At 37.4% G+C, this 27,125-nt stretch overlaps 1 protein-coding gene across 3 annotated transcripts in view; it reads right to left on the reverse strand.

The window, feature by feature from the left end:
* Positions 1–7,350: 7,350 nt before the first annotated feature.
* tafa3a (TAFA chemokine like family member 3a) overlaps positions 7,351–27,125 on the reverse strand; it is a 79,991-nt gene continuing 60,216 nt past the window's right edge. For all 3 annotated transcript variants that reach the window (XM_026307381.1, XM_026307383.1, XM_026307384.1), the window contains 3 exons: positions 16,168–16,317; positions 15,266–15,390; positions 7,351–7,962 (listed from right to left, as the gene is read on the reverse strand). In XM_026307381.1, coding sequence (XP_026163166.1) covers positions 7,951–7,962; positions 15,266–15,390; positions 16,168–16,317 — 287 coding nt within the window. In that variant the 3' untranslated portion in view covers positions 7,351–7,950. The remainder of the gene's footprint in view (positions 7,963–15,265; positions 15,391–16,167; positions 16,318–27,125) is intronic.

The raw sequence follows: 27,125 nt of genomic DNA on the forward strand, positions 1-27,125 counted from the left end.
ATCTTGTCAGGACAATATTTTCACTGCCTCCTTTTCCCAGCGGCGATGACCTTCCTGCGTCTCTCTGATCTGTGCAGCACAGACACCGAGCCCACACTGACAGGACTGCAAAAGGTAGTCAAGCATATCTTAATCCATTGTAGCTCTGCTTTGGTGTAGCCTGGGTTGTCTAAGGTGATGCTGGAGTTCTCCTTGTGTAGAAAAAGTGTTCTCAACCAGCTAGTCCACATTTTCGAATGGAAGATGCTAGTAAGGACTGGGAAGTTTTAGACAGCTGACAGAAGCAGAGGTATTGGTATTTTTCCCTGACCTTTCCTCCTGAAATATTCAGGCTGTGTTTGTGAGAGTGTGCACACTGTTTCAATTTGCTCTGGATGCAAATGCGCTTTTGCTAAATTATTCATCTGGAATAAATGTGCCAATGTGTTCATGGAAGAAACCAGTATTAAGAGCAGAAAAATCATTTCCACCTCAGATGCTCAGATGAAATGTATCTGAATGGATATCTGGTCAGAATTTAAAATGCCTAACTAGTAAATATGTTCAAAGGTCTGTTTCCATATATAACCACATAATTTCATGAAATATTAGTACATCCTGCTACAGCTGTTTTTCGCAAAGCACATTTAAAAATAACAGCTGTAGACTGTTGCACTTTATATAACTCCTCTCCTGTGGAGTTTAAACAGCAGGATAGATGGGTGTTTGCATTTGAAAATGACAGCCAAAAGTGTGTGTATGGTGGTGCATGTTGCTGGTGGGATAGTTTGTGTGTCTCTCCAGTTCCCTTTGCAGATGGAGAGGAGTGCCCCAGGTAAGTGGAGAGCAAGCCAAGGATATGAAACAGGGATGACCAGGCTCCCACCGGAAGACAGCGGAGGAACAGAGGGATTGTGGGATCTGTGCTACAATAGATAATTAGTCAGGAACATCTGTTGGAGGAAGTTCCCTTGTACCTCATGGGCTGCAGATCTTGAGTCACTCTTGGCTCAGAGTAGAGCGTGAGCAGCTCGAGCTATTTACTTTGATAAATCATTTGTATTAATCACCCAGGTCCACCTGTACACTTCCATATGGCTGTAACAGTGTGGTGTGCAAACCTTAGTCTGTCCCAATGTAGTGGAAAACTAACCTCAATTAAACATTTTAAAAAACTTCGAACTTTCTCGAATCTTATCATTGCCATTCTAATCTCTCATCTCAGTCTTAAAAATCAGTCTTTAGTGCACATGGGAAATGTTTCTATGTTTTCTATTTAAAACACAAATTCTCCTTTCAGTTAAAACTTACATTCTTTTAAAGAGACATATGTGTAATTTCTGATTGTGAATTGTTGTGAGTGGTTCAAGTAATTAACAAGGTGGCGCTTACATTGTACTGAACTGCCAAACTGAATTCTTTAATAGTCCCCAGTCACCATCTGTGTGTACACCACGGACAAATCTCCAGCCTATCATGGGGCTGACACATAGAGATGGAAAAACACTCACATTCACAGCAATGGGCAATTTAGAGTCACTAATTATCCTAACCCCAACCCGCATGTCTTTGGACTGTGGGATGATGCTGGTGGAGAAAACCACACAGACATGGGGAGAACATAGAAACTCCGCACAGAAAGGCTCCAGTTTTGAATCAGATTCAAACCTGTAACTTTCTTCCCAGTTTTAACCACCACCCACAGATTGCTGCTAGGTGAAAAGTAAAACCAGAAGTCACCAAAATCATTGCACTTCATGTCATGGGGAACTCAAAATATCTTTACCACATAGAGCAATCAGTGATATTTCATTAAAAAATTATATCAGTTTCATGCTGGTGTGACATGAAATGTCACTACAGTCACTTGGCTTCATCCTCTGGGGACCAGGAATGTCTGTATAAAATTTCATTGCAATGCATTCAGTATTTGTTAAGATATTTCACTCTGGACCACAACAGTGGAATGAATGTGTGGCTAAAAGAACAAGCAATCCAGCTGCATTCAAAGTGCTGCAGTGCATTTGCTCACCACAAACATAATGAAGGTTTCCTTTTAGCAGAATGACAGTCCATTGACCCCACCTACCTATAAAAGAAAACATTAAAATACTTTAATTTCACTGGCATCTTCTTCTAGTCCCCTCAATCATCAAGTGTCGCACAGGGAACGGCCCTGCTCATAGTGCAGTGTGACCTGACCATTAGCAAAGAAATAGATGCTATTTACGGCGTCAAGAAAGGAGTTAAATAAATAAATAAATCCACTGTTATGTGTCACAAAATGGGGCCAAGGATAAAAAAGGCAGTTAGAAATCCATCAGAATGTCATTTTGTGTGTCTCTCCCTCTCCCTCTCTGCCCATCCGGATATATATCAGCTCATTGCAAACTTCACTCCCATTAACCTGTTCTCAGGTTGCCAAGAGAGGAAGTAGTATTTTTCACTTTTCTATCAACGCCCACTGCCTATAGACACCCACTCACCTCCACCTTCTTCTTCTTTCCCTACTTTTGGTCTGTCTGAGTAAGTTCCACAAAAGATAATTTCCTTTTCAAATTACACCAGGCCTTTTCACTGACCCAAGGGCATTGTGATAATGCAGTGTGGGAGTAGAAAGTGTCTCTGATGAGGGGCGCGAGCAAATGCACTGGTCAGCACTAATGTCTTGTCAACACCATACCTGGACATGAGTGTCTATAGGGTATTGCACAGCTTCAGACTTGCTGAGCAGGGAAGCTCAGTCAGATTTCCTTATAGCGTTTTGGGGTCGGTCAGATTCCTCTAAAGCATTTTGGGCCATAAAAAAATCTCAGTATGATTAGCTGATACTTTACTGGTGTGTGTGTGTGTGTGTGTGTGTGTGTGTGTGTGTGTGTGTGTGTGTGTGTGTGTGTGTGTGTGTGTGTGTGTGAAGCTACAGTATGTGATGCTGTAAAAAGACAAAGAAGAAAAAATAACCATTTGGATAGGAAGCCTCACAGAATGTGTGACTTACTTGCTGAAGAAGCTTGTGGGTTGTGTTGTAATTCACAGACTAATCGCCTAACGGTCCAGTCAGGCATGAGAAACACAGAGAGGAGGAGGTGTTACTGTAAGTATAGTGAATGCTTTGATATTAGAATTTGAGGCATCTGCATCTGGCCTTGAGCAGGATAATCCCATTATGCCTCAGGTCACAGCAGTGCACACACAGGGGAGGCACAACTGTCTTTAAAATAAACTGCTTATGGTTGACGAGAATAACACAAACAGCCGTCAGAAATAACATCAAACTCCGGCCCAAAGTGAATTAGAACATCCAATTTAGGGATAAAAAAAAAATACTCCAGTCACTGAATGAGAGGACAACACAAATAGATTACAAAAAAGTGGGAAAATTTTTCCAGCCAGACTTACAGTTCATCTTGGGCGTTTTTAAGATCGAGTTGTTTTTCATTACAGTCTGTCAGCTTTCATTATGAACTAAGAAAACCTAATTTTGCATGGTGTATCTGACAGTTTTTCAAACTAATTTATCCTGTCAAGATAAAGCCGTGGCAAACCTACCAGATGGTGTTTGTGTAACTGAGAACTTTGTTTTTGGTGTGTTCACTTCATTAAGTGCATGGCTCTTCTTGATTTAGATCTAGATGTGCATTGTGTTTTGTTTGTTTTTCTGTGAAAAGTGTCTATGATTACTACCTTGTTTGATTTTGATAAGTCTAAAAAAGAAATTGGTTGTTAGTGCTCTTCAATTTATATTCACTAATTCTCTTGATGCTACAAATAGAAAGCTGCAACCTTGAGATAAAGATGTGATATTTTAATCTAATATTGCCCTTCCATTAAAAAGGGGATTGGTGAGTCAGTGCCATCTACTTCCAATAAGATATGTGCACTTCCATGACCACAAATAGAAAATGCCATTTTACTAATATTATTTTCTATTTCAGATGGCTAGCCAGGGAATTTATTCTGAAGGAGATACGGAGGATTTTAATCAACAACTTCAAAGACTTCAGTCTATAAAACCTGCAATGAAGCCAGCTATACGCTAATAACCTACACATTATAACCCACCTCAAAGAATTGCATTAATAGGAGTAACACTGGAGATGTTTAATGCGCAGGACAATAAATTCAGTTTTTGAGGCATGTTTGAGGGATCATCCTTGCTGATAGGAACTAAATTTTAGAAAAAAAATCTGAATAATTTCACAGGGAACTAGAACAAAGAACATTTAACACTGATGTAAAATACTAACGAGGTTAAACAGTTTAACATATTTGTAAATACATTTATTCACTTTCATTCTGGGGGTTATATGAGAATAATTTCATGTCTGTACAGTATGTCAAACTAAGTATGTCAGTGTTAAGGTGCTTTTTAGTGAGCTTTAGATATGTGAATTTACCAGGAGTTTGACAGAAGAATATTAGCTGCTCACTTCGTTTTCAGTTTAATGATTTGTCCATGTATGAGGAAATCTTCCAACATGCAGTCAAACCTGAGCTAATACGACTAACGTGAGGATTACAGTGGTTATAGGTCTGCTCTATGTGCACACCAGGTGACACACGTACAGTGTGTGATCTGTGACCACTGCCTTACTGCTCCCATGTGTATCCTCCCCAACTCAATTTAGTACAGAGTGAAACACAGAAGTCAGTAGGAGCATAGAGACCTCAGAGCCACACTGCATCTTCCAGAAAACGCAGAATGCATTTTTATTCAGCTTTTGTAGAGGTCTTTTATGGCAGAGCAACAGATTTCAAGGGAGCTATAGTATGAAAAGATGCTTCATTATTAATAGAATATTAGCCCACATAAAGGTGAATGACTGAAGGATTGTGTTTCAACACTGAAGGGGCTGTGAAGTGCACAGAGGTTAATACTCTGATCCATGGGTAGATTTGTATCATTGTTTGTAGATAGAAAGGGTTTTTCCAGGGGACTGGATTCATGTCTTCCCTCTCTGTTCCTCGGAGCACTGTGGTGGATTGCCTGGTCTGATAAATCTTAATGAATTATGCAAATAGCCTTTATCTCAAATGATTTAGCAATGTTTCTGTATTGTTTTATTAATGCACTTTTGAATTACTTTGTATAATCACGTAGCCTTTCCTCAGCCGCTCCCTGTTTGTAATTCATCGCAGGCTCTTTATTAAATCCATGGTGGTCTCTGGCGAATTGCATGCAGGATTGAGAAATTAGTCATTACTGTAATTTAATGATTTCTAACCAAACAAGAGGCAACCTGGATTGCTAACCATAGCAGCCCTGCTCACTCCTCCCTTTCAGTGGTGGCCCCTTGGGTCTGATCTTTGGGAGCAAGTCTTCTAAATTTTTGCTTAATTAATTATGTTTAGAATAAGAAGCATTATGCAGCAAATTCACTGTTTCAATTACAGACTTACAAAATATGAAATTTCCCACAAAGTGGCAGTTTGCTTTGAGTTTAAAGATTTCTTTATGTTAATGTGTGGATTTATGTAAGTTTAGTATTAACTATATTTTTTATTATTTGATTTTTCTACATAGATGGTATGAAATGAAAGTCTGAAATCTTTCATTTACGAAAGTATTCAGGACCTTTGCTGCGGCACTCTAAGTTGTTCTCGAGTGCATCCTGTTTTTTTGTTTGTTTGTTTGTTTGTTTTTTAATCCTTGAGATTTGTCTCTAACCTGGCCAGAGTTCACCTGGTCATAGCTTCGAGAGGTACACATCTGTGTAAAGTCTCACAATTCACACCGCGTGTCAGTACAAAAACTAAGCCATTAAGTTCAAAGACCTCTCCGTAGACCTCTGTAATAAAATTGTGGCAAGTTATAAATCAGGGAAAGGATATAAAACCATTTATAAAGCTCTGAGTGTTCCCCTGGAGTATGCCAAATGCCATGTAAATAACGAGACTAACTCTCCAAACAAACTGTGTCTGGTGAACACCAGGCAGTGCTCATCACCTGGCTAATGCCATTCCTACGATCAATCGCGGTAGCAGCATTAAGCTTTGGGAGTGCTTGTCAGCAGCAGCAATTGAGTGAAGGAAAAATGCAACAAAACACAGTGAGGTCCTTGAAGAAAACCTGCTCCAGAGTGTGTGTGTGTGTGTGTGACCTTTCAGCACGACAATGACCCGAAGTATACAACTGAGACAACGCTTGAGTGACTTCGGGACAAGTCCGTGACTGCCCTTGAAGAGCTGAGCCAAAGCCTGCACTTTAACCCCAGAGAACATCTGTTGAATATGGTAGTTCACAGACACTTTCCATCTAATTTGACAGAGCTTGAGACGATGTGCCAGGAAGAATGTGGAAAACCTTCCCAAATCCAGTTGTGTGAAGCTTGTGCATAGACTTATAGAGACTCAAAGGAATAACTGTTGTTTACGAGGCTTCTGAGAAGACTTATGTATTTGAAAAATTTCATTTTTGTACATACATACCATATGCACACTTTCTAAAAAATATGTTTTCACTTGGTATTTGCGGTTACTGGGTGTAGATTGATGGGCAAAACTGCAGTTTTATTCATACACAATAGTAAAATGGCTTCAAAAGCCCACAGACTGAGAAGGCTATCATAATCACAAGGGCCAAAAAAAGTCCATTTCTCTTGTGCTTTGGCTTCTGCCTTTTGCCCATTTCTCCAGTCTCTTACTTCATGCAACCAGTTCGAAGTCCCTCAGGTTTATTTTCTGTAAAGCTTTTAATGACATGCACTAACAATACTTTTGGGATTTCTGTCAGGCAGAGCCTTACAGGAAATCATTATGAAAAAGAAATAAAAATACTCTGGCTTGGTTGGTGATGGGTAGCATTAATTTAACAGAATAGATGAAGGTTTGGATGATGACAGCATCTAGCTTTAGAAATGAATCACATAGGATTAGGACTGTTCTAGGGTGAGAACTAATTATCAGTCTCTCCCTGGACCAGGTTTCAGATGGCTTTTTGTGAAGTCTGTTCATTTTAAGAAAACAGTGCAGTGAGATTTTCTCTTTTATATTTTTCAACATGGCCTATTTTTGCATTTGCTGACATTCATATTTCATTCCTATCATGAACACAACCCTGTTTAGCTATGAGCTTTTTGCCATTATTCTTTTTATGTCAGATTGCTTGACCTCCTAATTTTAACTCCCAACAGCTCCTGCCTATACAACAGTGTGGTCTGATGTAAAAAGGAGCATTAACACTGACTGTGAAAATCCCATTTGTTCCATACACTGATATCCATTGAATTAGATTTATTGAGATAATATTGACATTTGTAATCAATGATAGTCACCAGGCTTTGAAAACAACAGATACATTAACTTAACCAGAACTCAGCTGTGTTGATCCTTGGTGACTTGTAGTCAAACATCCTTATATTTTTTTCTGGGTTTTATTGTTGTGGCATCGACGTTTGTCTTTGAAAAGTAGACTTTGTGTCCTAATAAACTTGAGAAAGCCAAACACTTCATATAGTCAAATCAACAAAAGATAAACCGAACATATATCTGCTCCTTAAGCCTAAAAGAAATAACAATGCTTATGATCTCACTAGATCTTAAACACAGATATGCAGTCCAATGGTTCTTTGTGGCAGGAAAAGAACACAAATGTTTCACATCACATGGTTTTGTTTTAAGCGTGATTTTTTTTTCTAGTGTAATCCATAGTCTCTTAGGTAATAAATGTCTTCATGGTTGAGTCTTCTAGTCCATAGGAATAAAATTATAATACAAAGAGAGATTTGGTGGGCAGTAGAGTTCAGAGAAGCTACTGTTAATGCTGGATCTAAAGTTAGGAATTTTTTTGGATATGTAGTCTTTTATGTTGCTTCCATGTCCTTTCCTTTCATTCGTTCAGTGGAATGTCCATAATGTTTGCCCTTGTTGGTCCCTGGTTTCCACCAAAATACATGATATCCAAATATCCTATGGTGCTGGGCAAAGAAATACACATCTGGCTCCAGACAACGTTATTCCGGAAACAGACGACTATCGTGTGACCTAGAAAGAAAGGGAAAGAAAAACAGGAAACGCAAGAAAAATTGTGTCAGTGACATGCATGGATAAGGAGAATCAAAGGGATCTGACTCATTAATGATGACGAATACCAGTAGCAATGCTCTCAAAAGCATGTGACATTCAGTGTGACAGAAACTGAGAGGAGTAAAATCATTAAAATCAGTAGAAGCAGGCATCACCTTTTTCAAATTTTCATTCATTTTCATTATTGCTAAATCTGACAATTAATATGTGTAGTTATTGATCGTCTAGCCTATAAAATATCATAAAATGGTGAAAAATACACACATTTTCACAGAGACCTACAGTGGCGGAAGCTGAAATTATTTGTGAACAGGGGATTATTTTATCCACAATAGCAGCGCAGATCAAGTGTTGGCAATGTCAGCCTGTTATTTGCTGAGTCTCTGGGTGCAACACAGTGGTCCGGATTGAAATATCTCAATGACATACTATGAATTTTTGTACAGACATTCATGTAATGCAGAGGATGAATCTTAATGAGTATGGCGATCTCCTGATGTTTCCCCCCATTGCTACAAAAACATTGACACGTTCAGTTTTGATTGAGCCTTAACAACTTCTCATATATCAGGAATATTCAACTATCATGAACTTTAGTATAAACGTTTGTGACTGATTCGGGATGAACTATAATAAATGTAGTGGTCCCTTATCTTTTTTAATTCAGCCATACTATCAAATTTTAATTTCTCCTTTACTCTCATTCATGAGTAAAAACTCAATGGCCCATCAGCCTTTGTTGTACTTGTACATTAAGATTAGAAAAGTAATCGGAAACCTGAGATGGTAAACACTGTAAATAACGCCAGCTACACATTTTAATGAGCACTGTCCTCATGCACATGATAGTATTTTTCTCAAATCACCACTGTGCACAAACATAACCTGACTAAGGCAGTAGCATGGCTACAGACTCTGATGCAACTAATTATTTTAGCTCTATGTCAAAATGTGGCTATCTCATTAAAACAAACTCTTGTTTTGATGCTGCACATCTACTAATAGCCTATCTGTCAAAAGTGTGACAGCTTCAGTGTGTGTGTATTCCCAGTTGCCGTGTTTAATATTCCGACTTCTATGGCATTATATAGCTAAAGTGGGAAGACAGTGTGCAGCTAAAAGTCAGACGTAATGCAATGTACATTATGCTCAATAATCTCCATGCAAACGGGGGGGTTGGGGGGGGGGGTGTGTGTTATTATTCACAATGGCATACTGCTGGCGTAAGTATTCACAGACATCTTCATGAATATTAATCTAAAGGACTGAAAGATGCAGTTTGTACTACTCTCACTTTAAGGATAACTCTAAAAATACTCTGGTAGGTGAATGCTGTTCTTTGCTGGTTTGCCCTTTAAAAGTAGAACACAAGTATCTTTTCTGACTCGCCTTCTGATGTAGAAGACACTATGAAACACACACATACAGATGGAGAAATAAATACAGGTATTTTTGACTGAATATTTGCATATTAATGTCATTCAATTAGCAGTTGGTGGGGTCTCGTCAGTTGAAACAACAAGAGGTAGAGCGCATGCAATCAGTCTTCTGAGAAATCCAATTCTAAATCTTGGCAGAAGTGTGATTTTTCTGCTGCTTACAGCTGCGTCTGAAGACACAGTAGACACTGTTTGGGGAGACACAATTTAATTTACACTTTCATACCACAATCCTCAGGAATCATGGACGTCAGAGAGTATATGAAAATGATTGTACCCTGCTGCTGCATTAGCAATATCAGGTTGTAGACATACATTCATATAATAATTTAAGCAATGTTATTCAGTTACTAAATTACCCGAAGTAAATGTTTTTGGCATTGGCCTCCAGCATGTTTACAGTGGCAGCAGCAGTTCAGATTTACTGCTATGCCGCAATAATCAACCCATAAACACAATTACAAGCGCAGTCATACTGATTTTTGCAGTATATATAATTACGTATATCATTTGACACATGTTCTGAGTTCAATTTTCTTCATCGTTATATAAAAAATAGCATAATAAGACATAAAAATAGGAACACATTTTTAATTTAGGCACAGTTTTGAAAGAGAATTTCATCTCATAAGCGGCATGTGGAAGGGATAAAAGAGTTTAGACAACATTTACAGAGTAAAAAATGTATATGGCAGAAGAAACAAAAACGCTAAAAACGAGTGAAAATTTATCTCAGCAATAAGCATGCTGTGGCGTTGCTCGTATCACTGTGAGGGTTAGTAGTGAATAAACACACAAAGGGGAATCAGGAGAACAGAAGGCAGCTCCTCATGATTTGATGCTTAAGCTGCTTCAGGATGAAAGACCACACTTGACTGGCCAGCTGCAGGTTCAAAGTCCCATTGATAAACAAACTAAGACCCTACCTTCGACGGAGAGCTACTGAAGCACATGTGTGAATGTATGTGCATGTGGATGTGCGTGTTTATCACATGCTCTTTAATAAAAAGCTAAACACCTCAGAACATTCACAGTTCTGACTGCATGGATCTTGGTCTTGGTTTTTTCAAAACTCACTGAAATACAGTAAATATCATTATAATGGCAACTTGCATGTCAAAGCCAGCCTCCAGCAGTGTCATAATGGGCTATAAAATCAAATCATTCATCAATAGAATAAATTAGCTCATCTTTCCAGAGTACCCACTGATTAAATGTCTTATTCCTTCTTTCAGCCTTTTAAATCGCAAATCACTTTTATTCATACACTGTTTTGGACTGACAATAAGGAGTAGAAATATGAATTAACACAACTAGTTGAAGTTTGAAGCATTATTTATTTATTTAGTTAAGAGCTACATGGCTGGTTGAAAGTGGAGGAAAACCTACAAATGGAAGTCTAATTTTCATGTCTTTACAAAACTTAAACTTAAGAAAATGTGGCTTTACTTGACTCCTTTAAATGCAATCAAGGACTTTATCTCTATCACCCTTCATATTGTGTTTAGGGCTTGTGCAAGTATACCTTGACCTTGTTACCCTTTTTGGTTTAGTACATGTTGTTCATAATCGGGGGAAAGTACAAGTGAAGTATTTTTACTTTAGAAGAAGAAAAATTAGAACAGCCACCACAAGGACATAATGAACTGTTTGAACTAGCTCGATTCCCTAAATAATAATAATAAAACTCGCAAAAAATGTTAAGTGCTGCTAATGCATTATTTTATTAACACATATTTTATAGACCAGGCTCCAGCAGATTCCTGTGACCCTAGTTAAGGAATAAGCGGGTATAGATAATGGATGGACGGATATTGTATAGACCAGGGTTTAAATGGAGGCAGCTTGGTTGTATGAAGCAACTAATACTGTCCAACTGCCAGTTAATGAAACAATCCCATCTCAAGGTTGATTTAGTGACATTTACTAAATGGATCTTGAAGAGAGATGTTTCTGAAAAATAGTTTTTCCAAGATCACAAATAAAGTTAAAATTTAATTTCAACATGTCTGAAGAATGTTTAAGAACATCTATAGTAACATGGGAATTGATCAAAATAAACCATGTCCTCACTGCACTAGTGATTCCTGCTGGTTGATTACTAGTTACTATTACTTTTCAGCATCAGCTCCAGAATATATATTTATAGATTACTAAATTGTTTTCCCCCTTTCTTTTTTAGTGGCAACGTAATCACTGGCTGGATTCTGTTCAGGGAAGCATTTCTTGAATGAAAGAATGATATTTTTGCTGACCTGTGCCAGTGCAAGAAGGCAGCTATACTGGATGGCAGGATTTAAAAAAAACAAACAAACAGCAAAAATCAGGACTGTTGTATCGGGTGTGAATCTGTGAATGTCCATGTAATAAGGCCCCAGTGCAGGCGAACTAGCCATACCACATTGGAGAGAATAAAGGGAGAAATGAAAACAGTTTCAAACTGCTACATATGTGCTGTAGTAAATTTAGGGATTTTTTTTTTTATTATCATGTTTTAAAAGAAATCCACTTCAGACAGCTATCCATCACCAACTTTCAATGTATTTTCTACAAGTGTCATAGCACCTGTCAAGTGGTGAGGCTCTGTGGTTCTTTTTTCTTCTTCCTTCTGACTGATAGGAAGTGAAAAGCAGGAGCTGCTGAGGTTATAATTCCTGACATTACCAGCAGGACTATAAAACCAGCTGCTCCCAGACATGCAGAGAAAGAGGGAACAACGGGAGTTGTCCGAGAAGGGGCCTGCAGGGTGTTAAGATGTCTGATTTATTAATGCGACTTTGTGAGGTGAAATGACACCGTCATTTTTTGTCAACAATGCCACCGCGGGACATCGTGGAAAAAAGGATTTATAGTAAGGCATGAGGGATGTGCTCCAGTTTGTTTACACCTACATTATGGATGAATTTAGGAAAATATTAACTCAATTCCTTCTTTTTTTTACTATTCATATGAAAAAAAATATAGTATAGCATTTTTCAGAGGTGTACATTAACAACTAAGCACACAGCATTTACATATATATCAGACAGCTTCATTTACAGTTATTGTTCACACCAGTAATTAAAAAACACAAACGTTTGTTACAATTTATGACAGAAGAGATAAAAACAAAATCATATTTAAAAAGAGATTTAAAACATCTTTCCCTAGTAAAGCACAGAAAAAAAAGCTCCTTGACTTTCTAGCCAAGCTAAGCATCAAGTCCAAGATCTGCTTAGACTTCAATTTGACTTAACACTGTAAACACTGAGGTGTTGAATTTGAAGTAGTGTAGTTCTATAGCTACTGTCCAACAGTATCATTTTTTAGGCTGATGCTACAAAAAAGTATGAAAAATATATTTTTGATTATCCAAATTATGCAAGACAGATTGAATATATGTTTCTGAATTTTCAAACAACCAAAAAGACCTTTTTTTTTTTTTTTCCATTTTTCCATGTTGGAATATTATTTGGACAGCAAAAGACTTCACAGAAACAGTCACTACACCGGCAGCGTACTTGTGTTCACGCCTCAGAATGATGTTAACTGTCCAGGATGCTTGGGTACAGAGCCCTCCAGCATACACAGACTGTCGCTTTCTGGCTCTCAGTGGGAGCCAGCAGGGCCATGAGCATGGAGCGACCCCCGCTGACTCCCAAATCAAAAAAGAGACGGGCTCTACTAGCGACCTGGACCCCTGCTTGTCTTTGCCTCTGTTTCTGCTTTCCTGTGGCTGTGTGAAAGGGCATGAATTATTAACCCGGCTAAAATAAAAAGCTCTGCTTCATCCAGGCCTCCTGTAGCCATGAATAATGGAAGAGGCAGCTCAACTACAGGCGTTTGGTGAGTCAAACACTGGGCCATGATGGATGGCTAAGGGCCCACAGTGTACCCCCCTCCTCACCTACCATCTACTCCAGGTCTACCACACCCTGAAACCCAAAACACCCATCTAGATAACCTCTATTAATCTCTGGAAGTGCTACAGCTTGAGCCCTCCTGCCCTGGCTCAGCACATCCCACTCAACAATTTGCCTTCCTAGTGGGATTTTTGTTTGTTGTTTGTCTGTCTCGCATTCGCTTGCCTTTGTTTTGCTTCTCAATGGCACTTTTGAAGCCATATGCAAGCCCACTCTGACTTCTCAAAGGCAGGACCTGCTGGCTCTCTCTTACCCTTTAAACCATGAGGTGAGATGGATACATGTGAGCTAGTTTTCTTCCATAACAATGTTTTGTGTTTCCCCACAGGCTTGTACTAAATAAATTCCTGGTGTACGGTCGTGTTATTACTGAAGTGATAATTGATTTTCCATTTGTGAAGTTGTCATGTGCTATATGCATCCATATCTCATTTCTCACCTAAGTCACCCACTGAGAACTGTGAGTCTCATGATGATTATGTTGCTTCTAAATTTATTTTAGCTATTTTTATGCATATTTTTTTTATTGTCAACAGAACATTTACTTCTATTCTTATTTTCAAGAGAACAACTGACATATGTTCTGTCAAGTCTGTAATTTCTTATGAAATTGCACAGTAAGGCCTTGTAGAAAGAAGGAAATGTCTTGTTGCATATATTGATGCGGCACACCAAGTAAATTCATGAATAATTTTGACACTAAATACATATTTTGTGTTACTGTTAGATTCTGTCTTAAGGAAAATTTTGACAGCTTGTGAATGGAGCCAAGAATATTTAATGACTATGGTAAACGCACTAGAATCACAGAATAAGTGTTAAAATGATTTTTATGAAAAAATAAAATGGTTTTGTTTGTTTACAAGTTTGATCAAATCTTTCTAAATGTCATAATGTAATTTATTGTAATAAATACAATAAATTGCTCATAGGAAACATTTGCAAAACCAACTAAACCAATAAAGTATTTTACGCTTTCAGCATTTATATTGTTTTAATTTTGTATTTAATTAGTTTTATATACCTGCAAGAAATGTTCTAATGAAATAAAATACTTTGAATGTAATATATAAAGAAGCAAACAAACCCCTCATTTTTCATGTCTAATTGCTAGACAAATAAAACTGAGCCAAATAGGAAAATACACCTGAAATTGTTTAAACCAAATCAAACAGGCAGGACTGAGAAAGGACCCCAAACGTATTTTCAAATGTATAGTTTGTAAGCGCTGATCCAAACTGGTTGCACATCCCTCCTGACTTAATGTCTTTTCCTACAAAAATATTCAAGTGAACCAAAATCAAAATCACTCAAAGCCATTTGAGAGTGTTCACTCCTCCTGCTGGTAGGATCTGTCCAGGCCCGTTTGCGAGAAAATGAACAAAAATCTATATAAATAAATATTAAAAGGAGAATGCACTTTGTTGCTAATCCAGTTCAGACTTTGTTTCAGCCTACAGCTAGCTGTTTGCAACTCACTCATCCCAGCATCAAAATGAACCTGGATTAACCTGGCATGACAACATTCGAACCAAGTGGATCTACTTGGCTTTGTCAAATGAGCAGTTTAAGTAAAATACAATAATCTGCCTGTAGTTAGGCTTTTAAAACAAAATGTGAGTAGTAGGTACATGAACTTTACTGACACTTGTACTGTTGTAAACCAATTGCTTCACGAAACATTTCATTCTTTCTCCTCTCTTGCTGCCTCCTACTCTGCTCAGCCAAATTTCATAAAATAACTGTCAGTGCTCTCTAACACTCTCTAATAGCCTTCCTCCATCATTCTGTTTCAATTACAATTTTCTGTATTTTTCTGGCATAGAAATCTAAGAACCCTGACTTTTAAAGGACAATAATTTTAAAACTACATACTATTTCCTGCTATCCTCCCACAAATGTTTTGGGAATTAAACCCACCTTAGTTGTCTTAACTTTGTTTCCTGTACTGCAGCTCCATCCTTTGAGATCTGGCAGCACTTTACACTCTTCACCATCCATGCATGGATGCATCTGGCACCACCACTTCTGTGCAACTATGGATGCTGTGAGGAAAATAAAAGAAGGAAAACTCTTTTAAAAAGGGGCTGTACTGGATACAATTATAATGAAATGCTGTTTGAAAGTGTAGTAGAAATATGGTTTTCATATTCATCACAGTGAGTGTCCTTTGATGTCTGGCTGACAGAGACCTGTCAGACCTGCCCCAGTGTGTTTTCAGGTCTGAATTACAGGGCATGGGTCAATGTCAAGCCAGTCAGTGTTGTGAACAGGCGTGTTCAGTGTGAGGAGGGTAGATGTTTGTATGTAGGAGGGATAACAAAGGGTGCAGCAGAGATTGGTGCGTCAAGGTCTTAAGTTGCTTTGAGGAGACCCACAGGGGGAGAAACAGCTTCCCTGATTTCTAAAGTGAAACAAAAACTGTCAAAACTGTGGATGCCTCTGTCAGAGCCATTTCAGTGAAAAAAGGTGATAGCAATCGATTCACCTGTAAAGGAGGCCATTTTGACATGATATTAAATAACCTGGTTTATTGTTTACTCTGCTGCACACAAAGTCTGAGCCTCAAAAAGTCGAAGAATGAATGAACCGGTGGGCGGTTAGATTTTAAAGACTATAACTACTGGGACACATGAGCAGGATCATGAAAATCTCAACAATGAATTTTTTTTTTCTTTGATATAATAAAACCTTCCCCAAGAATTCACAAAAATAAGCACCAGAGCTACAGTGACAGGTGTGACAGCACCGTACCACATTTCTACTCTAATCAGAAGACGGTCTCAAATCATTACCGAAAAGTAATGAGAAGCCTGGCATACCGTCTACACAAGATGGAGCGGCTCTTGTTGTTCCCGCCACCTGTCCAGGGAAGCAGGAACATTTGACAGTCTGGGATCGCTCTTCGATCTTGTTCTTGTTGCAGCATCGGTGCGCAGCAATTACCTCACAGGTTCCTGCTTTCACATGAACTGGAAGCACAAACATATGCAAAGTTTAGAAAGCATGTAATGGCCCCGGTGTGACATGCTGGAAACTCCACATTTCTTGAAGTTTTTCACCAAAGACATTACAGCAACAAATAAACATAATCGGTACAACTATAGGGCTCGCTTGTGATTTGTTTTCAAATTGCTGTAAATAAGACTAGTCTAATTCTATACTTTTTTCCACAAAGTGTTAAAATTGTTGGTTTCTCATTTTCTTCAAACTTTCGGACTCTGTCTCTACCTGTCTGTTAGACACTGTTAAATGCTAGATTCCTCAGGCATGAGAAAATACGGCATTTATTGCGGACTAGTTTCAGTCGTGGATTAATTCAATTCAATTCAATTCACTTTATTTGCATAGCGCCAAATCACAATACAAATAATCTCAAGGCACTTTACAAAAACTAAAAACCCAGCAATAATAATAATTTACAGTTCTAGGATGGTGCAAATGGGTTTAACAAAAAATAAACTACTGTGCCCATATACATAGTAATGATGAAACATCTGTGGCCTATAGATGTGTTTTTAATCATGTCTGGATAACAGTTGTATAGTACAAAGTCACTAGACAGGCAAGACTTGTTAGCTTCATCAATTCATTTTTGGTTTTGCTCTGAAAATTTTCTGTGGTAACAAATGTGAGTAAAGTCAATTTGATTTTTGAAATTTCTATGCAGTAACAACTTAGTACAAAGACTGAAAACAAGGGGAAACAGCTAGCTCAGCTGTGTTTTAATATAAAGAGGTGCTGGTGGGCAGGTACTTTTAGCCAGAGTCAGACTAGTTGTTTCCATCTGTCTCAAGTCTAGTACTAAGATACAATAGCAGTGGCAATGGATCCATATTTACCCAACAGACAGCAAAGTCTTGATAGAAAAAAAATGAATAAACATATCTCTGACAAGGTTGAAGTATTCCTTGACACAAACTGCAATGGATGAGGTGTACTATCAACCACCCAGGAAAGAGACCTACTGGAATGCTCATTTCTCCCATGAATCTCCACTGTTCAGCATAAAAAAGTCTTCCTTGACACCAGTCCTGTATTATGCAGAGATCCAAGTACACTGTTCATACAAAATAGAACACACAGTACTGAGAAAATGTTCAATACAGATGCATCATTGAGGAAGAGAGATTCCTGTCTTGTGATGCTCTCCAAAAGGAGGGTGTAAAACTTTAAACCAATATATAAATCTAGTACTATAGAAGATAGAACCTGGTTTCCTCAGCGGAGTGCCTCCACATCTCCTTTTGTATAAACAGTGTCCTGTGAGGATGTCTGAGTAATTTCTCAGCACAGACTTTTTTTTTCAAACATCCAGAAACAAGGGCTACTTGAAATCCAGGTCATCCCCCTGGTGGAGAAGCCTGGCTTTGAACCTAGTCCATGTATCCTTGAACAACACTCTTAATCCACTGACCCTGCACCCCAACCAGAGGATGAACAGAGCATTTCTACACTGGGACAGGCCAAATGAAGTTACATAACATTAAGAAAACACATGCTTCTAGAAATGGATTTAACATCACTAAACTGCTTAATTTACAATATAGATCATTACAATACCATTCACTTTGCCACTGTTTCACTGCCATTAGGTTGGATCAAACATCAATACTGCTCTCTATTTATATTCATTAATTTTCTACATAGACTCATCTCCATTCAGAGCATGTTTGTGTATTTACACATAATCAGAATTGGATGGGTGGGGGGAAAAAAAGAAAAGCATTTGAAAAGTTTTGACATTCCTTTCAGATAAGCTTTAATTATACCTGTAAAGATTTTCAATTTGGAACTTGACTTGAAAATAGATTGCAGTGAGCTTCCATCTTCCCATTAGTTAGCGATCCAGAAATCTCATCTACAACATTAAAAACATTTTGCTTCCAATCAATAAGGTTCTATTCACATTCCCACAAAAGGCAAGACAACAATTGCCGATTGAGTGCTTTTCACCCAGCAGAAACTTACTGATGCAAAAACAGGTCAGGCTCCATGCCCTTGATGAGATTATCTTTAAGCCACTAGCACGCCCCCTGGTCAAAGTTAATTTCAAAAGTTGGAATAGCTTGGCTAGAATATTCAAACTTTGTTTAAGAGACAGATGTACATGGACAATAAGTAATCACAAGAGGTGAGATGAGCAAAGACAATCAGAGTAAATCACCTGGTAATAAAGGAAAACAAACGTGGGGCAGCATTATGAATCATGGGTGCAATAGCATAAGATAATATTTCTCTATTTCTCCTAATAACCTAATATAGCTGAATTAACTGTCAAAAATGAAAGTGTCAAGGGACAGATGGCACATTTAAAGCCTTTAAAATCTCCTCAACCTTGTCCGCACACTGATGCGCATCACTGGGTGCGGTTTTGCTCTATGTGTACTCACTCTGCTGCGTAGTAAAAAGGACGAAAGAGCTACAGCATGAGTTACAGCTGGGTCTGGCCTGGGACTCTCCATTCATTAAGGTGCTGGAATCTGCTGGTTGGAGCTGCCCGTGTGGAGAGAACTGCTGATTAAAACTGGAGCTGCGGGCCAAGGTCACTGACTGAGGATGGACCCAAAATCACCATGCAGTGTGAGAGGTCAGAGAGCAGGGCGCGGCGGTTGGCGTGAGCTGGTAATGATCCATGTGAGAAGATACAACCATGACCTGTCTGGCCAAACCATTGAGACTATATACTGTATATACAGTCGAAGAAACAGCTTAGTTCATGTAAATGTAAATAACTAGGGGAGTATAAAAAAAATATAAAATTACTTTCTAAATTGCTGTTTCCAAAATTAGGAATAAGCCTTGAACCTCAAACTTTAGCAATATTTTAAAAACAAAAGCGTTAAAGCACTTAGAAACATGGTAATTTGAAAATTCAAGTGGTTTTACTCCATCTGCTGACAAACCTCATGTAGATGATTGAAAGCTATAGAACAGCTACTGTTTCCAAGGTCAGGAAGGAAGTTTGAAAGTCAGGTTACAAAATAGTTTCTTCCCTGTTTTTAAAATTTAAGATGAACTACTACTACTACTGCTTTTGTTAAGTAGATCCAACATGAATGTATTTACATTTTTGTTACAAATTAAGTAAAAGTTACTTGACTGAGAATTTGTAAGTAGTTAATGACAATAGCAGTTGTAATGGTCTTATGTTTTTATACTTGCTCTTTAATATTTTTTTGTTATAAAAGGTCACTGGGCTCTAGGCTTATTAAAACAGTGCACAAACATGTATGTTACGATAATTTACTTCTTCAAATGTCCTGTTTAGTAAAAGTTACATAAAAGCTCAATGTGTCACTCAAGGACACCTTGAAAATGAGGGGATGACCACTGGTCCCCAGAGTCTCTGCTTGTGAAATGAACTTACCACCAGGATCACATTGTTTACAGTACAAACCAGTTCAAGAGTTGTGAAGTGGAACAAATGCATGTTGGAACAAAGCTGCCTGTCTTCACCTTGTGTTATTTCTCCATGTGCTATAGCATGTGTGTGTATTTAGGCAGCTGTGTAAGTGGCTCACAACATATGTGATCAATACTTTTCTATTAAAGCACTTAGGACTGTCATCAGTTAGAATCGCCAGGCATCCACGTCAGCAGGAGGGAGAGATAAGAGACAAAGAAAGGTGAAAGGACAGAGACCACTAATGAGAACTGGCATAAGGCCCAGTCCTTCAGTCAATCAATAGCACTCTGAAGCAAAGCACTCTGCTCTACAATAATTTTCATCGATCTATGATTGATAAACACCAATAAAAAAACAGAACCTTCACAGAGCTGGAATGGAAAAAAGAGAGTCATCTTCTATATCTAAATAAGTGCTGTATGATGGACATGAGATACTCATATCACTTTCAATATATTACAGCATTCAAACAGGATGTCTCCTGAAACTGTGTGATAAAACATGTTCTCATGTTCTCTTATCTGTATATTGTGACATTTGACAATAATTAAAGGATATACTGTATAAACTGGCCCCATATGTGATGCACAGATGTTACATTTTCTATTTGTGTTATAGCCACCCATTCATGTTAGGCTCAGCTATGTACTGTATAATAATGATAATGTGTTACCTAAGAAGACACTTATTTGCTAATATGGGCATAACCAAACCATTTCCTTTATATTTTATGACAAATAAACAAAACCTCTTCTATCATCATTGACGTACACTGTGCGAAAAGTAGCATGCCTTTCATATAACAAAGTGAAAACTAGAACATGAAGTCTTCCAGCTTTTAAGTAGCAGACTGAACTTCTCATTCATCTCATCTCATCCCAGACCTACAACTCTTTTACCTTTTGTTCTAAGTTACCACAGTCATTCCCTAAGCTTAACCAGTCATTTAAATTGCCTAAAATGAACAAGGTCAATATTCTTCTCTGGAGGCAGAGCCACGTACTGTAATGAACTGGACGAATATATTAGCAAACAATACAGTACATGAATGTAATCCAACAAAGGAAACAGAGGAGTTACATTGACTGTGTGTCATATAACAACAAATGTAATGTCACGCATGGCACCCCCATATGAAATACAAAAATTGCATTAAAACTAAGATATTGATTTCACTTTAACCAGTGGTTATTGAATTCTGTCAAGCAGTTACACTGTGAATTACACACCACTGTGCATTAGTTGATCAATGTTGAAGAACATCTAAAAAGTAATGCATCATTTTTATCTTTCATTTTTTATGAGGGTGTAGGGCATTTACAAATAAAGTGTGGATGTGTGACTCTTCCGATATAAAAAAGAAGAGCTGATGGATGCACTCTCCTTTCAATTTGCTTATTTTACTTGTCACATTGCCCGTTGTACTCTTTCTGACTTTAAATCATGTTTTATATGCAGGAGTTGGCTAATGTGATGACAAATGGCATACAGGAAAAAGAAAAAACATTTCCTTCAAGTTCATTTTTAAAGAGTGTTCATGGGTAAATTTGCATTTGTTACAGTAGGTATTTTGTTTTTCACAAATGTCTTTATGTTCCAAACACTATTACATAAAGACAGCAGGAAAACCATGCAGTGAGACATGTTTCTGAATTCCACCCTTAATGAAGTGACAATAAAGAGACCTGAATGGATTACAGTAATAGCACTGATTATATATGGATGATTCTTGTTAAACTGAGATTCACAATTTAAAAAGCATACTGTTTGTCAAATAAATCAGGTCCCAGTTGAGAAAACCCTTGAGAAATTTCACTACAGAATGAAACATATGGGACAGCATGGTATATTCATGTGTATAATGAAAGCAGTTGCTAATGTGTGGGTAAAGTGTCGGCTGTGTTTCTTTTTTTTTTTTTTTTTTAATCACAGACACAGAAATAACATGTTGACCAAAACCACAGGTCATTTTCAGCTTCAGCTGCAATCAAACAATTGAACTAATACGCAGGTATGGATGCATTAAGAATGACACAGTGTTCTGTCAGCTGCATGGCTGGCTATATCAGTCTCACTTGGCCAGTGAAGCATATGATACAGTAATAGGAACACAACAGGGGATTACATGGAAAACAGAAGTTCATTCTAATGTTGACAAGGAAATGTCACTGACTGAGGATGTTTCATTTGTCATGGTGTCATGGCGAGGAGCTATTCTGTTAAAAAAAAAAAAAAATTAAAAATTCCATCTCAATCAGACATCTATCACAAGTATATTATTAAGTCCTAAAGAGTCTGCCATTAAGATTAAATTATGTATGAACTCTTGGAATAGTTCACTGGAAGTTTCTTCAAGCAGAAATTTTACTTAGCATCTTTTTAAAAATGATCTCAACACAACACAGCATTATTTCTTGCTTTAAATGTCTGAATGTTAAAACAATTGGAGAGACCTACCATAAAAAAAAACACTTAACATCACCAAGCACTTATTAAAGTTGACATCCATTGCTTGACAGCTACATCAAAAATGATGGAACATTTAGGGTTGTTGCAAAGCTAATTTACCTTGCTGCTGCTGGTGTGCAATAACAACACCATGGAAAACCAAATTCATTATTTATAGAAACGATCAGGTTTGATGACATCATTAACTGTCAACTAAGCGGGTAAAACCAGAGAAACCCAATCAACACTTTTCACCAGCAGGAGTGTCTCCAAGTGTCAAATAACTACGGAGATGATAACAGATATTCTGAGTGACATATTGGGCAGTTAATATCAGCTTATTACATATCTATCAGTATCTGCAATATATGCATTCATGTCAGCTCATTTCCAGTACACAATGTCATATAAAATATGTATTCACTCTGAAGTGTAAATGCAACAGGCTGTGATTTTACCGGTTGGAAATAATATTATCACCATGAGGTTGCCAGGCAACCAGCAGAGACTCCTTAAATTTGTTGTACTCTGTATGAATTTTTTTTTTTTTTTTTTTTTTTACAGCAAATCTTTTTTAAAAAAAACAAAAAAAAACAAAAACATTAAACAAAGGAGATATAACTTGTTCATAATCATTTAGCATTAGAGGTGGTGATGGGTGGATTTTATTACTTTTGGTCACAGTCAAGATAGCTGTTCCTCCATTTCCACTCCATATACTAAGCAAAGCTCAGAGACTGCAGTCTGCTGCTTCATACTGAACTTAAAGAGTGTGAGAGAGACTCTTATGTGTCTTCCCATGTCTCAAAAGAGGGCAAATAAAAACAAATCTTGCTGATTCATTTAACAATGTGTTTATATTATGTAATAATGTCAATAAAGGAATACTAGCAGTAGTGTAGTGTTTAGTGGTTTAGATGCATATATTATAATCATTATGTCCACGGTTGAAACCTTTGTTGCATGTCATTATTCCCTACTATCACTATCAAAGACAAAATTATAAATACAGTCGTGTGCAGAAGTTTAACACCACGCCCATGAAAACCCAGAATTTAGATCTCTACAATCATTGCTTTTTTGAACAATTTTTATGTTTTGAATGTATCTTATAAATAGATTTACTATAGCATGCATACCGCTACGACGTTAAAAATGTATAACCATTTGTGATATCATTGGTTTAAAATACTAAATAAAAATAGTTAAACAAAATAAACATTGGCTAATGTCAAACAAATTTCAACTACTGATATTAATAGCACCCTCCAGTGTTCAGTCTCAGTCAGGCTTCAGATGCTATTATATCAAAATGAATGAGTGATCAAGAGCCACACATATCTGAGAATGTCCTCACTGTTTATATTTGTCAGATTCATACAATACAAGTTTTATTGTGTCAGTAGTTACCACTAGTTACTTAAGCTCACCCACCTAAATATCATTACATATAACTACTATACAACACAATAAAAAAAACATCTTTAAAATGAAAACTTGCATAAATAAAATAAATATCTTTTAACCTTTTAAAGCTTCAGTGCATCATTATACAGCCAGAAGAAACGGCTAAGGTTATCTTTAATGTGGGTTCCATAATATCTCACCACCTTTTCAACTACAATAAAATCTATTGAGTTTTCTCCTTGTGCTCAGTGGATAAAAAGGTTATAATTGATCACGGCACATGATTAAAAAAACAAAACACAAAGTCTTGAATATCAATGACCTTTTACATAACCTGTGACAGGGATATCTTAATATCTGAAACAGAGAGAAGAATCAATACAGAGTCAGTCACATTATGCACAGCCCAGCGCATATATTCACTCGCATTTATGGAGCAGAGACTGCATGGAAGAAAAAAAATATAATTGCACAAATACATAGCAGCTTAAAGGTTTTATTAATTAAACAAATTACACAGCAATGCACAACTAGACACTTATAAAACTGCACTTAATCAAGAACCTGGTTGCCTGAATACCAAGTACAGAGCTCAGACACTTGATAGACAGAACAATCATGGGAGGCTGAACCGAGTGGCCAAAAATGTTCAGTTGAATTAATGTCAAATCAAATGCTATTTCTTGACTGCCTTGTTGACATGAACAGATGTATCAGCCTGACAGGAAACAAACTTCTTTATCCACTGAGGCATGAAGCAACAAGTCCAGCCTCAGTGGGCTTCCACCACATAAGGACAGAGAGCAAAATATACGGTGTATTTTTGTTTCAATCTGGCCTCATGTTGCGTACTGCCAGCCAGCCTTTTTCAGTCGGCAAATGCAGAAAGAGATCAAAACACACAAAACAGAGTCACATTCTGGCCACAAGCCTAAACCGCAGAAACAGCAGCAGCCATGAAAACAGCAGTTGTAGACCTTACAATAGAGACACCCTATGAATTAGTAATGATTCAAATCATACTGTTTGCTCCAGATGCCAATAACCCATTTTGGCCGACTCAAAGACTTCTGCATGCTGAACACAACTAACTGCAGCATATTTTCCAGGTAAAAATCGAACCTGTGATGCTAAAGGACCACAGCTGCCAATTTCACACAGCCAAAGCACTCATTAAAAAGAAATGTATGTGGGTATTAAAAACAGAGCCAGGTAAAACTATCCAAACAGCCACATTAAAAAAAAAATCTTTTAATGTGGTTGCAAACACACCAGTGACATATTAAGGTACTGGTTTATGAAACACGGATTCCTCTTGCCTCATGAGAAACACAAACAGAAGTCTCAAATGGCCAGTGTTTAATTGGTCTCACTGTAATCAGGAAAAACTGACTCAGTTCTAGCTAAACCTGCTGAGCTGACAATAAACCCCAAGCAACATTCAGGAAATAATCTCACAAAGCAGAAGTTTAGTTTAAAGGGAAAGTATTTGTCAACTTTTATGCTTTTCTCAAACTATTGCCCATTGTGAATATTGGTTAAGACAGCATTTTACTCACCTTCACAGCTGTAAAGTTTAAGGCCTTTTATAGGGGAACAATCGCCCAGCTAAACTGGTGTTCTCTATTCTGAACCGATGACAGCACATCACAATTCTGTCACTGCTGGCTGACTGTCTGTGCCACCATTCGAGGTAAAGCTGTAGCATTATTATGGTATCCTACTAACTATGTGATGCTCTATTGAGTTGTCTCATTTCCCAATTTCATAACCTACCAAATGGAGGCGGCATGAAGTCTTTCAGTTACTGAAATAAAATGCGAGTCTTGCTCGTTCATCTGTCTTTCTTCTCATAGATTATTTTGCTGATAGAAATAGCAGAATTCTCTTTTATTGTTTACTCATTTAGCCTATTCACAGAAGAAGATTATTAGAGAGAAAAAAAATAGAAACAGACGAGTGGGTTCTCACATTTCCTGAGTATATGCTTTAGATGAAGTCCATGCCAGTACCATTCATCTGGCTGCCACAGTGTTAGAGCCCACCACTGACTGATCAATTGGAGTCCCTCAAGGAATCATACAGCCTTATAAGTGAAGTTATTAAATCCAAGGACAGCAGTGGCAGCAGCAGCAGCAGCAAAGAGACAGAAAAGCAGACTCAAAGCTTTCTGGAAAGAGGGCATTGTCTTGACATTGTTACTCATTCTCTAGACAGTCACTGAAAATGTAATAAGGGATGTTCAGACACAACATCAAAGAAAGACTGTAGTGGTTTTTTTCTCATCACATGTGAATTTCTGGTGCTTTTAGGGTATGTGCATTTTTCACCATCTCATCATTACACTGCAAGATCAACAATTTTTCATGATCTATGACCTACATGTAAGATGCTGTGCATTCACTTCTGGAAACATTCTGCAAATATGCGAAGCTACATCGTCTAAGTATTAGAAAGTAGAACAAGTGAAGAAAAAGGCGGCTAAATAAAGATGTAATTGTTATCTTGGTCCAATTACGCTTGGACCTTATGGACTTCAACTTGCAGAAATGTTTTATTTTTGAATTTACAGATCACCTCTGGTGCCATTCTTACTTTGTCATTACAAGTCGAAATTGTACCATCTTATCTTGACTCTTGCATTGTTCTCTAATTTGTGCAATAGAGTGATAAGGAAAAAAAAGAAATTGTTTCAAAGTTTTAAAGTTCTGATGAAACTTCCCAAAAACTACTACTGGGAATGAATTTTAATCTAACAAGTCTGAAGAAATGGCACAACTTAATTAAAATTAAATTTGCGAATGTAAAATTGAATTTCTTATACGTGTCTGATATTTTTTTCAATAAACTCATCATAGGCAAATGGCATTGTATTACTACAATCACATTCACCAAAATAATACTAACAAACAGCTGAAATTAAAAGTCTTTTGTCATAAATACTTGCATGTCTTTAATGAAACAAAGAAGCTGTGTTTTCTGTCTTTTAAAAGAGCTTGAAAAAAAAAGGACACCTCAGAAATGGAGTCGATACAAAACTCAATTTCAGTGTCGAAAGGGTGTGCTGTCGCATTTCAGAAGAGCTAACTGGGCAAAGGCCATCAATGGCTCAAAGGAAATCTTCATAATACATTCCTGATGATAGTCTAATATGAATGAAGGATATAGGAAATACATTCAATTAAAGAAACCATCATGTTTTTGGATACATATTGAAAAAAACTGATGGATTTCATCTCCCAGTTCAAGCTTCAATATTTAAAGAAGATCAAAATCTTTTCCTAACCTTAGCCAAGTGTTTTGAGTAGCCAAAAAAAAAAAGAAAAAAGCTTTGGTTGCTGGGAACAGATGCTACAGGGACCACTACAAAATGCAGTGCAGAACGGTAGATATGTTCATCTGAGAATTTTCTTCTTATATAAAAACATAATTGTTTGCAGCAACAACAAAAAGTATTTCCTAATTCGATTTAGTCAATTAGTCAGTTCAACTTTTATGGCCACATGGGCTGCCAGT

Source organism: Mastacembelus armatus, chromosome 5 (genome assembly GCF_900324485.2).
Source record: "Mastacembelus armatus chromosome 5, fMasArm1.2, whole genome shotgun sequence".
Lineage (NCBI taxonomy): Eukaryota > Metazoa > Chordata > Actinopteri > Synbranchiformes > Mastacembelidae > Mastacembelus > Mastacembelus armatus.